General features: G+C 48.2%; 1 protein-coding gene across 2 annotated transcripts in view; it reads right to left on the bottom strand.

The window, feature by feature from the left end:
• Rtfdc1 (replication termination factor 2 domain containing 1) overlaps positions 1 to 9,215 on the bottom strand; it is a 31,307-nt gene extending 22,092 nt beyond the window's left edge. The window contains exons 1-4 of one of the 2 annotated variants that reach the window (XM_039104652.2): positions 7,422 to 9,215; positions 3,301 to 3,395; positions 2,626 to 2,719; positions 143 to 282 (exon numbers count right to left, since the gene is read on the bottom strand). In XM_039104652.2, coding sequence (XP_038960580.1) covers positions 143 to 282; positions 2,626 to 2,719; positions 3,301 to 3,395; positions 7,422 to 7,490 — 398 coding nt within the window. In that variant the 5' untranslated portion in view covers positions 7,491 to 9,215. 2 annotated transcript variants of the gene reach the window in all.
• Between the last annotated feature and the right edge of the window lie 3,852 nt (positions 9,216 to 13,067).

Here is a 13,067-nt window from a genome sequence, read left to right as displayed (position 1 = left end):
GGGTGGGTAGGTGAGTGCACAGAGGGCTGCTGGGGAAGACACCCACCATGCCTGGTCCCACTTCCCACAAGGCCCTGCTACCGCCCTAATACAGCACAGAGAAATGCAGCCAGGCCCGGGTCAGGTCCCACATCGCCCTCACCTGTGCCGGCCGTTCATCTCCAGGCCCACCACAGGGCAGATGAACCGTGCTCGCTGAAGGTCGTCATGCTTGTCACCCTTGGTGTTCCCTTTATCTCCTTCCCAGGCAGGGTTGTCAGACAGCTTGAGCTCTGTCACATTCTGTGGAGAAGCATTAATGACGCTGAGGTGAAGTGAGAGCAGGGACCTGACCCACAGAGCTCTGCAGGACAGCAGCACAGCCACGCCGGCCTGGGAGGGGACTCACTTCTATGGGACCCATCATTTCAGCAGCACTGGAAGGAAAGAATCGGAAGCTGACCCACTCTAAGAGCCCATTTCAACACCTGGTACAGAATCTTAACACGTACATTTGAGTGGGGAGGGTATGCATGTGTGTGTGCTCCTGTGTGTGTATGCTCCCATGTACGTGTGTGCTCCCGTGTGTGTGTGCTCCCGTGTGTGTGTGTGCTCCCGTGTGTGTGTGCTCCTGTGTATGTGTATGCTCCCATGTATGTGTATGTGTGTGCTATGCATGTGTGCGCTCCCGTGTGTGTGTGCTCCTATGTATGTGTGTGCTCCTATGTATGTGTGTGCTCCTGCGTGTGTGTGTGTGTGTGTGCTCCTGTGTGTGTGTGTGCTCCTGTGTATGTGTATGCTCCCATGTATGTGTATGTGTGTGCTCCTATGTATGTGTGTGCTCCTGTGTGTGTGTCTGCTCCTGTGTATGTGTGTGCTCCCTTGTATGTGTATGTGTGTGCTATGCATGTGTGCGCTCCTGTGTGTGTGTGCTCCTATGTGTGTGTGCTCCTGCATGTGTGTGTGTGTGCTCCTATGTATGTGTGTGCTCCTGCGTGTATGTGTGTGCTCCTGTGTATGTGTGTGTGTGTGTGCGCTCCTGTGTACGTGTGTGCTCCTGTGTGTGTGTGTGTGCTCCTGTGTATGTGTATGCTCCCATGTATGTGTATGTGTGTGCTCCTATGTGTGTGCTCCTGTGTGTGTGTCTGCTCCTGTGTATGTGTGTGCTCCCTTGTATGTGTATGTGTGTGCTATGCATGTGTGCGCTCCTGTGTGTGTGTGCTCCTATGTGTGTGTGCTCCTGCGTGTGTGTGTGCTCCTATGTATGTGTGTGCTCCTGCGTGTATGTGTGTGCTCCTGTGTATGTGTGTGTGTGTGCGCTCCTGTGTACGTGTGTGCTCCTGTGTGTGTGTGTGTGCTCCTGTGTATGTGTGCTCCTGTGTATGTGTATGCTCCCATGTATGTGTATGTGTGTGCTCCTGTGTGTCTGCTCCTGTGTATGTGTGTGCTCCCATGTATGTGTATGTGTGCGCTCCTGCATGTGTGTGTGCTCCTGCGTGTGTGTGTGTGTGTGCTCCTGTGTGTGTGCGCTCCTATGTATGTGTGTGTGTGCGCTCCTATGTATGTGTGTGCTCCCATGTGTGTGCGCTCCTGTGTGTGTGTGTGCTCCTATGTGTGTATGCGCTCCTGTGTGTGTGTGTGTGTGTGCGCTCCTGCATGTGTGTGTGTGTGTGCTCTTGCGTGTGTGTGTGTGTGTGTGCTCCTGGGTATGTGCTCGATGCTTTGGCTGGGTGGATATCTGGTGTTTTCCTTGTGATCCTCCTGTCTCCTCCTCTTCAGCATACGCTCCTGCAGGAGCCATTACAATCAGCTCAGGAGTCCTCTCCCTCTCTTCACCTTGCTCTCTGAGCGTCTAAGGGAACCTGGAGCTCAACAGTTCAGCATGACTCCCTGCCCAGCGATCTACAGAGGTCTGCCCACCTCCAGCTCCCCAGTGCTGAGATCACAGGCACAAACACAGCTTTTCACCTGGTGCTGGAGATCTGAAGTCAAGTCCCCATGCTTGTCCGTTAAGCCTTTTACCCGATAATCAATCTCCGTAGCTCTGATCGCTGTTTTTAAAACAGTGCCTGATACGTTTACCTATTTACTTTAGTAACACATTGCAGCCTTCCTGCGGAGGTCAGAGAGCAAGCTGCTGAGCTTGCACCATGCGGCTCCCAGGGGTGAAACTCAGGTTACAGGTTTGCATATGAGGTGCTTCACCCCCTGAGCATCTTGCCTGTGCAAGTTCAGTCGTTAATGCATACAGATTGTGGTGGTTTGAATATGTCTAGCCAGGGAGTAGCACTATTTGGAAGTGTGGCCTTGTTGGAGAACATCTGTCACTGTGGGTGTGGGCTTAAGACCCTCAAGCTAGCTGCCTGGAAGCCAGTATTCCAGACCCTCCACTAGCAGCCTTCAGATGAAGATGTAGAACTCTCAGCTCCTCCTGCACCATGCCTGCCTGGATGCTGCCATGCTCCTGCCTTGATGATAATGGACTGAACCTCTGAGCCTGTAAGCCAGCCCCAATTAAATGTTGTCCTTCTAAGAGTGGCCTTGGTCATGGTGTCTGTTCACAGCAGTAAACCCTAACTGAGATCCAGATCCTATTAAAGTGCCTTCACTCAGAGGAGCTTGGAGCTCAGCCACACCCCGTCCTACCTTGATGCTTCTAATGTGTGAGGTGGCCTTCCCTAGGGCCTTCTCAGCAGATTTGTCCAGCAGAAACTCGATGACAGCATCTTTGTTATACAGTCTACAAGAGGAAGGATTAGTTTATTATTGCAGTCATGATTATGGATAACCAAACAAGGAAGACCTGAACATGACCGAAAAGTCGGCCGCCTTTGCTAACAGCAGATAGAACCCTGCTTCAACTGCTGCCCCGGCACACAAAGCAGCGGCTTAAAGCCAGGGTGGCAGACTTTAAACTTAAAAAAAAATCAACGTGCAAGAGCTTATTCCCCGTCCTTCAAACATAAAGGTCAGAAGTTTTACAGCCACTAGGCCCGCATTCTCCACAACTGGCTAGAGCTGAGCAGCAGTGCCCCCACCGCCTTTACACAGGTCATGTCCAGGTCATGCCCTCTCCACTCCGACTCCCCGCTGCTCTCTACAGGACTCATGGCTGCTTCAGGCTTCGGGTTTCTGTGTCAGCAGTTACTGCTGGCTCCTGAGAGTAAAGCAAACTGAGTGGGAAGGTGCAGAGCTGTGTCCACGCACAGCTCAGCTTCCCCACCAATCTGCTTAGGACAGCCCCTATTCATCAATCAAGTACTTCAGTATTCTCTTCAAAACCAACAGAACAAATGCATCGTGACTGCATGGAGTCCATACCTGCCAAGCTCACAGGCAACTATTGGGCGCCTCAGGACTTCCTGACTTAGAGTACAGTAGTTCCACTGGGCCACCAGTTCGGCATCTTTGTCAACCTGAGAGAGAACACACACATTCACTCCAGTCTGTTCACGTGCACGATGTATCCCATCCCGCACTGTGGCAGTTGAACAAGAGATGTCCTTCCCACGCTCATGTCTGAGCTCGTGGTCCCCAGTGGTCATGTCTGAGGGGTTGATGAAACCTTGGAGGTAGAGCTCTGCTGGAGGAAGCACAGCCTGAGGGTGGGCTTGGAGGGTTTATAACCTCACCCTACTTCTCCTTCATTGTCTGCTTCCTGAGTGTGGATGAAAATGGATCAGTCAGCGGCCTCCCTGCCACCCGCTGTCATGGACACTCCCTCGAGATACAAAAGCCAAAATAAACTTTTCCAGAAGTTGCTTCGGCCTTGGTGTTTTATCACGGCAGTAGAAAATCAACCAATACACATACTGTGGTGTTTTTAATTTTTTTTTCTTTTCTTTTTTTTTTTTTTTTTCGGAGCTGGGGACCGAACCCTTGTGCTTGCTAGGCAAGCACTCTACCACTGAGCTAAATCCCCAACCCCGGTGTTTTTAATTTTAAAATCAGAATAATGACCCATACCCAGGAGCAATAGTGACCATAATTCCAGTATTTGAGAGTCTGAGGCAGGAGGATAAAGTCTGAGGCTAGCCTGAGTAACCCAACAAGATGCTGCTTCTAAAAGAAAACAACAGTCTGTGATAGCCCAGCGGGTACTGGTGCTTGCCCCCATGTCGAATGACCTGAGTCTGTCCCTGGGACCCATATGGTTAAGGAGGGGACCGACTCTCGCAAACCATCCTCTGACCTCTGCATGTCTGCCACACAGCTCTCAACCAACTAAACGTATTTTAAAAACTACAGAAGAAACCATGTAAATGGCTGGGATGTGGAGAACGTGGCTGCACGGAGGGACATCCCGGTATACATGAGGATCAATATCCAGTATAATAAGTAAGTTGCTAATAAAAAACAGACATATGAACTTGTGACTTTAAAACATTTTGAGAAATTAGAGGTGAGATAACTCTGAGGTGAAAAAACAAATAAAACAGAAAACGAAACAAACCAACCAACCCAAGTTCAATCTGACTGTTAGAACTCACAGAGGAAAAGAACCAGCTTCCAAAAGCTGTTCTCTGACCCCCACATATGCAGCACATAACATAAAATTTTAAAGTTTTAAATCAGTGTTATGTTAAATAAAGGCCCACTAAAACCTAAGGCATGCAAAGCAAGTTCATACCTATTATTAAACTGTGTGCAAGCTTTAGAAAAAACAGAACAGGGTGCAGAGAGAGGGCAGGGAGTGAACCACTCTGCATGTACCAAGGGATCCTCTGCCTGAACTATCTTCAGTCCTAATACCAACACTAATGTCTATACCTTTACAGTAAATTAACACTGTAAATGACATAACGTCTTCCCAGTAACACCTTATACAACATCATCCTGGAATATAAAGGGATATAAATGTGCCAAGTTTCAGTGCTGGAGAAATGGCTCAATTTCTGAGAGCACTTACTGTTCTAGCAGAGGACCCAGTTTGGGTTACCTATAACCCTGTTAGGTAGCTCACAATTACAGTTTCATGGGGAATCTAATGCCCTCTTCTGGCCCCTTGGGTTCCTGTATGCACATGGTGCACATGAACTTGTGTCTATATAAATAAACAGCAGAAACAGAAACGCAAGTGTCAACTTCTGATCATGATTTTGTCTTTCTGGTGACTGGTCCCTGACCAGGAGCTTACCTAGTCCCCATGAGCTGGATGTGGTGGCGCACACCTCTAATCCTAGCATTTGAGGCAGAGAGGCAGGTAGAACTTTATTGGTTTGAGCCTACTCTGATCTATATAAAGAGTTCCAGGCCAGAGAGAGAGAGAGACAGAGAGACAGAGACAGAGAGAGAGAGAGACAGAGACAGAGAGACAGAGACAGAGAGACAGTCAGAGACAGAGAGACAGTCAGAGACAGAGGCAGAGAGAAGAAAAGTCACCACACATCTCCCTTAGGACTCAGGAGCTGTGCACCAAAGCGGGAGCAGATGCCTCACCCCATATCTATATGATTATTTCACAACAGGCATTTCAAATGGAAGCTCTAGAAGGGACAGATTTGCCATTGGGGCCCAGAATAGTATATACAACAAACATTTAATAAGAACTTGCATGAAGGGGTTAATAAAAACCGCCCTTCCTGATCACTCTTTCTTCTTTTCGCTACCCTTCTGAGATCAGCATTTTCTGGGTTTTTTGTTGTTGGTTTTTTTTTTTTTTTTTTTTTTTGGTTCTTTTTTTGGGAGCTGGGGACCAAACCCAGGGCCTTGCGCGCTTCCTAGGTAAGCGCTCTACCACTGAGCTAAATCCCCAGCCCCTTGTTGTTGGTTTTTGTTTTTGTTTTTGTTTGCCAACTCTTCCATTACACTACTTCTTGTCAGCCCTGGGCACAAGACAACAGTAAGATGAATACTTTATGCACACTTGAGTGTGACATGTTGGCGTGGTCTGGGGGCACTCTGTCCTCAGACTTTCAACACATGCTCAGTGGATGTCTAATATGCGCAGAAACATCTTAGAGACTGCAGAGCTAAGAGTGCAAGGACCCCCAGAGCCCAAGGGAGGGAGATCGATACATAGGATACATAGTTGCTAACCACAGAGACAGGACTCATAGACAAAAAGGAAAGCAGCAGAGGGGGCGGGGCCTAGAGAACGACTGCAGCCGACTGCCACGAAGGCTGAGTGAAGAAATGAAGGAAAAGAGCCCAGCAGCACACACTGCCACTCTCCACTCAGGTGTCTGGGGCAAGCCTGGGCTACCTAACAGCCAAACCTTGCCTCAAGTGGCCCCTTCCCCCAAGTAAGGATGGAATGGAAAAATAATGATGTCACTATGAGTGAGGAATGTTCAGGATGCTGGGGAGCAAGGTGGTCCAAGTTATCTAGGACAGAGTGTAAGAGCTAAGGAGGGGCAGAAGATGAGGGCAAAGAGACAAGCAGAAGTTTGTTCACACAGGACCCAATGGAGTTTATTAGGAACGTGTCAGGAAGTTATGCAGTGTCTTAAATACAATACTGGATGGGATTCGCCTCTCACCCCAAAGTTCTCTGAAGGCTGGGTCAGAAAACATGATCCTCCCTGTGCTGGGAACTGTATCCCAGCCTTATACTATTGAACAGTCATCATCAACACTAGCTTTGAAATGCCTTCAACTGGATGGGAACAGCAGTTCACAACTCTAGGCCATGTCACTTTAGTGGGGTGTTAACTAACTTTCCGGAACTCAGCTTCCCTACCATTACATTAGTGTGGAACAATTTGCTCAATGTCTTGTAAGAATTAAAGGCTGTTCACCCATTTATTCAAAAGTGCTCGTTGTGACACAAACTGTGCTAGTTCTGGAAGAAAAACAGTGCACAGAATCCACCAGTAGGAGCTTACAGTGACATGGGGATCAGACAGGATCAACCACAGTGTGCTAAGTGCTGACACAGTTTAATAAGGGTCTGACTTCACATAAGGGAATGGTTTGGGGAGACTTTAACACACAAAGCTCAGGCTGGAGGGATGGCTCAGTGGTTAAGCCTTTGTACTGCTCTTCCAACAAACCCGAGTTTGGTTCGAACAGCCAAGTTTGACGGCATCCTTGGATACCACACACGTATATATAGACAAACACAACATTTCTTTTAAAAAAAGGATTTTTCAAATATCAAGGCTTGGTGGCCCACACCTTTAATTCCAGTACTCAGCAGGCAGAGGTGCGAGTTCCAGCCAGCCAGGGCCACATAGTGAGTTGAGAGCTTTTGTCTAAAACAAACAAACAACCCACACAAAGTCCATAAATCCATCACCGTGATCGTCGCTAACTGCACATACATCCCAGTCCTGGCTAGGCCACTAACTAGCTCCCCAGTCTCTGTCCTTTTTAGCGTTAATGTTTACATATACCCAGTCTAATCGTACTGTTCAGTAGTGACTGCAAACAGTAAACCCTCCATAAGCGCCAGCAGACACTGTTCATCCCGAGCCCCGCGGCCCGCAGTCCTCACTGACCTTCTCGACCTTCTTCGGCCCCTTCACCAGCTCGTGCCTCTTGGGGATTGTGCCTCCGTCGCAACCCATCCCAAAGCCGGAGTCAAAAGCCTTAGCAATAGTCAGAAGCCTTAGCAAACACTAGAAGCCGTCACTTCCGGGGTCTCGGGAGAAACCGAGCCCACTTCCGGCGCTCCTTGATGACACAAACAGCGCGCGGCCAAAGGGGGCGGGGTCACTGCGCGAGGCCCGCTGAGACCTTGATCAGCAGCAGTTCCCTTGAAAATCTTTGTCAGGGGATTGGGCGTTGGCTTTCGGGCGACTTGCTGAAGCATCCTTGGAGTGCGTCCACTTCCGGCCTTGGGCTGCCCCTTCTTTTTCCCTGTGGGCCCCGGGACTTAACGCTGGGTTCCGTAAGCTTGTGCTTGAGGGAGTACTGGGAAATCAGTAGTGGTGGTCCTGAGGTCTGCGTCCCGGTCATTTTTGCAGACCAGGGAAGCTTTGTCTAAGGATGAGAGGGACGGGACCTGTCATTTCAGCTACCTTTCCTGTACTTTTAAATCCAGATTTACAAAAGAAAAGACGTAGTGCTTGTGCACTACGTGAATGCAGATGCCTGTCGAGGGTGTTGGATCTCCCTGGGACTGGAGTTGTATCTGTTTGTGAGCTGCTGGGGTTCTGGGAATCCAACCTGTGATCGCTCAATGAACAGCAGGCACTCTTAGCCACTGAGCACATCTCCACCCTGTATCCAGAGTTTTTAGGGCAAAACCTAGGGCTCCAATGTCTCCAAAAAGCTAAGCGCAGCCACTCATCCCATTGTGCCAGTTAAAGAGATTAGTGATGGTGCAGGCAGAGGGAGACCTTGTTTCACACACACCAAAAAAATGAGTCATGTATATGTTTCAGTGGTAAGTCATGTTTTTCTAGCACATCATAGATGCATATGCCATACATATGGGAAATAGGGATAACACTAAACACCCCTCACTTAGGGATGGCTTTTTCAAGGGAGAGAGTCACACTTAGGAGTCTTATAGTCGTTATACATCTGATTTTGTGGCTTCCGAAGTTACATAGGATGCAGCTTTGCCACAAAGTGCAGAGACCAAGCAAAGGTTAAAGATTAAGTACACAGTTATGAGCTGGCTCTCTTAGTTTCCCGTCATGGGTGTGTGGCCCGGGTTTAGGGGTGAGAGTAGTGTCTGGTCCAGAGAAACCCGAAGACTCACAAGTATTCTGTTCTTACAGAAACAATAGTCTGGTGTTGGTGGTGTTGTTGTTGGTGGTGGTTTGCAGAAAGGTAGAACCCCCCTGTGTAGCCAAGGGTGATCTTGAACTTCTGACCCTCCTGCTTCCATTCTCTTCAATGCTGGGATCACAGGCGTGCACCACCACACCCAGTTATGCAGTGCAGGGATGACACCAGAAGCTTTGTGTGTGAGGAAGACATTATGTCCAATGGGGCAGACCCTTAGCACTTAGATTGTTTTTAACAGCCCGGGTGTTTTTTTGTTTGTTTGTTTGAGACAGGGCTTACTGTGTAGCCCTGGCTGTCCTTGAACCAACAGAAATCCATCTGTAAGCAAAAAATGATTGGGTCAGTTAAAGATGCATTTCTCTCTGTGAAAAATTTGACCAACCCTAGGTGAGAGTTTTCCCAGTTCCCCTGTCCCTTAAAAATATATCTGAAGTTTCAAAGGTTTTAAAATTTTATTTTTATTGGGCTGGGGATTTAGCTCAGTGGTAGAGCGCTTACCTAGGAAGCGCAAGGCCCTGGGTTCGGTCCCCAGCTCCGAAAAAAAAAAAAAGAAAAAAAATTTTATTTTTATTTTATGCATAAGATGGGTTTGCCAGCATGTATGTGTGTGGACTACACTCGTGTGTGGAGGTCCGAGAACAACCTACGGGAGATGGTTCTATCTTTCCACCATATGAACCTGTGGATCAGCAAGCACCTTTCCCCACCGATCCTTCTCACCCACTGGCCCAAGAAGTTTTATAAATATTATTTTTGGGGGGAGTGGTACATGCCTATAATCCTAGCACATGGGAAGATGGTGATTTTGAAGCTAGCCTGGGCTACATAGCAAGACCCTCTCTTAAGAAAGTGTATTTGCATCAGAATGGACACGTGATACCCAGTGCTTGTCACACTGGAAGCTCGCTCAGTGGGCCATCACTGTTTCCACCCTCTCAGTGTAGTGAACATAATCGAGGCCAAGTTGCTGTCACTACCACCCACCATTTCCTCTTAATTTTTGTAGAGGAAACAGTACAAAGTGTTGGCTGTTAGAAAAAAACAGTCAACAAGATATCTCCAAAAGCTGAGAAAATACATGTCTTAGTTAGGGTTTTACTGCTGTGAACAGACACCATGACCAAGGCAACTCTCATAAGGACAGCATTTAATTGGGGCTGGCTCACAGGTTCAGAGGTTCAGTCCACTATCATCAAGGCAGGAGCATGGCAGCACCCAGGCAGGCATGGTGTAGGAGGAGCTGAGAGTTCTACATCTTCATCTGAAGGCTGCTAGGAGAAGACTGGCTTCCAGGCAACTAGGGTGAGGGTCTTAAGTCCTTGCCCACAGTGACACACCCACTCCAACAAGGCCACACCCACTCCAACAAGGCCACACCCACTCCAACAAGGCCACACCCACTCCAACAAGGCCACACCTACTCCAACAGGGCCTCACCTCCTCCTAGTGCCACTCCCTGGGCCAAGAACATACAAACCATCACAATGCAGGGCAGTCTAATGAAATGAGTCCGGGCGGGCTCACTGCCATCTTTTCGAAAGAGGGAAGGAAGCATCTGCAGCCCAGAACAGTATCTTTCATGGTTTTGTACAGAATGGGTTTGCTCTTGGTTGACAAGGATTTTCTTTGCCTGCTTTGGTAGGGTCTCTCACATAGCGCAGGCTGGCCTCAAACTCCATATGTAGTTGAAAATGATCTTGAAATCCCTCCCCTCCCACCATCTATGAGGTTCTGGAGATGGAAGTCAAGGCTTCCTTCATGCATGGTAAGCGCACACACTGCCAACTTAGCGGAATCTCTTGACAACAGTTCTTGGATTGAACACAACTCTAGAAATTTAAAAATACGAAAAGCAGCTCCAGTCATGGGTTGCTAGGCTGTCTGTCACTGGGGAAAGGTGGGCTTCAAGTTGATGAGGCACTGGGACAGTGTTGAGCAAAAGAACCAGTGCAGATAGATGCTGTTATCGTCGAGTGATAGACTTTACCCTTCGATTGCCTACAGCACTCCCTGCTTCCAGCCACACCCCACCCCTGCTTCTAGACGCCTCCCCAACCTTGCAATGGGTGTCTTCCATTTCTGCATATCTGAGCAGACCACGTGGCATTTTGTTCTTAATTATCTTCTCAAGGATGCTGCAGCTGACGACCTTATAGGAAAAAGAGAGTTTCTTCCTACAGATTGCAGGACAGATTTTACTTATTATACATGAGTACACTGTAGCTGTCTTCAGACACACCAGAAGAGGGCGTCAGATCCCATCACAGATGGTTGTGAACCATCTCACAAATTGAACTCAGGACCTCTGGAAGAGCAGTCAGTGCTCTCAACCACTGAGCTATCTCTCCAGTCCCAGATTTTATTTTTACTAACAAAGTATCTATCTATCTATCTATCTATCTATCTATCTATCTATCTATAGACACCTATTATTTTTTGATGGGATCACTGTATACCCCCTGAGTGGCCTGTAACTTGCTATGTATACCAGGCTGACCTCAAATTCGCAGATATATCTACAGATATATGTATATGTATAGACATCTATAGACTTCTATGTAAATAGATATAGGTGTAATAATCTCTTTGGATGAAGACAGTGTTTCTTTGTGTTGCCCTGGCTATCTTGGAATTTGCTCTTTAGATCAGGCTGGCCTTGAACTCACAGAGATACACCTGTTACTCCGCCTCCAGGGTCCTGGGATTAAAGGTGTGCTGCAACTGCCACCAGCAGAGCGTGTGTGTGTGTGTGTGTGTGTGTGTGTGTGTGTGTGTGTGTGTGTGTTTTAAATTGAGACCAAATCTAACTACATAACCCTGGCTGCCCTCAATGTGACCTCTGCTTCCCAAGTGCCAGCTGCTGAAAATCAGATAAATAATGATGTCTTAGTGAGAGACACACTTCCACCCGCTGTGCTCAGGGTCTGCTGTAAAAGGTGAGGCATTCCTCAACTAAGAGCTCCCTGGCTCCAATATGAAATGTTGTGCCAGCCTTCATGCAAGCACACCTCTACAACCTGCCTTGGGGCTGAAGGGACATGGATCAATCATTAATGTGAAAGTGAGCACACATTGCTTTTGAGGCTGCCAACCCTTGCCTCCCGGCAGATGTAGGTCCGTGCAGCGTGCCTGGCTGCTACGCTTACGAGAGCCAGCTCCAGGGGTGGCTCTGGATCAGCACTTGGAGTCAGGAAGACTTTTCACCATTCCAAGAATGGCTAAGCATGGCCGTCTGGTCCTAAAACACACATACAGTGTGATTCAGTCTAACCAGACTAACAGGCAGAGGCGGAAGGAGCTCTGTGAGTTCCAGGACAGCCAGGGCTACACAGAGAAACCCTGTCTCATAAAACAAAAAGAATGAGGCATAGGTCTGAGTGACTGTCCTGGGTCCTGTAAGTCCCCTTATGACTAATTAAGTAACAGGGTTACTCGAGACCCGCCCACATAGCCACTTCTCCCAGAACCTCAGATCTTTATTTCTGCAGAACTGGCAGGAGGACTCCTTAGATGCATCCCACTGCCACACTGGGCCGGTGGTTAGGGCTTTGGAATGTGAGTATGTTTCAGTGTGAGTGTGAGCACGTGCACAGGTGCTCGCAGAGCCTACAAGACACTGGCTCTCCTGGAGCCGTGGTTGCAAGCAATTGTGAGCTGTCCACTGAAGGTGCTAAGATCTGAACTCAGGTCCCCTGGAAGAGCAAAAAGTGCTCTCTGACCCCAAATGACATCAACATTTAAGAAAAGGATTTATTTTTATTCCACGCATATGAGCGTTTGCACATATGAATGTGTGGGTGTATGTTTGTATGTACATGCATATATGTATGTATGTATTATGCCACCTTCATGCTTGCTGTCTAAGGATCCAGAAGAGATCAGATCCCTTGAAGTAGAGTTACAAATGGTTGAGGTCTTCTGTAAGAGTAACAAGTGCTCTTAACCTCTGAGCTGTCTCTCCAGTCCCTAGAGTCAATATTTTTTAAGTGCCCACCACATGCAGATAAGATAGAAGTTGACACAACCTGGGAATGCTTTCTCCTTCTGTGGAGGTATCCGGTGCTCAGGAGGGACAGGGACCCCTCCCCACCATGGCGGGAAGCATAAGATAACCATAGTGACATGAGGGGAAAGACTGAGCTGCAGAGAGAAAGGAAGCGGTTTGCACGAGAGGAACTGTGACCAATTGTGGGTGTTGTCGGCATGCCACATCTTCCTGACCCACCCTGGGAACACACCAATGATGGTGTTGCTTTCCAGTCCAGACCAACACATACAAGCTTGCACACTCACTGCAGATGAGCTCAAAGTGGAGGTGTCTTTAACACTTCACTTTGGAGACAAAGGCACTCAGGTGACAAGGCTCAGAGACACTTTCAAAGAAAGGATTGCCGCCAGCCTGCTCA

Source organism: Rattus norvegicus, chromosome 3, assembly GCF_036323735.1.
Source record: "Rattus norvegicus strain BN/NHsdMcwi chromosome 3, GRCr8, whole genome shotgun sequence".
Lineage (NCBI taxonomy): Eukaryota > Metazoa > Chordata > Mammalia > Rodentia > Muridae > Rattus > Rattus norvegicus.
This window is presented reverse-complemented; position numbering and strand designations above follow the sequence as displayed.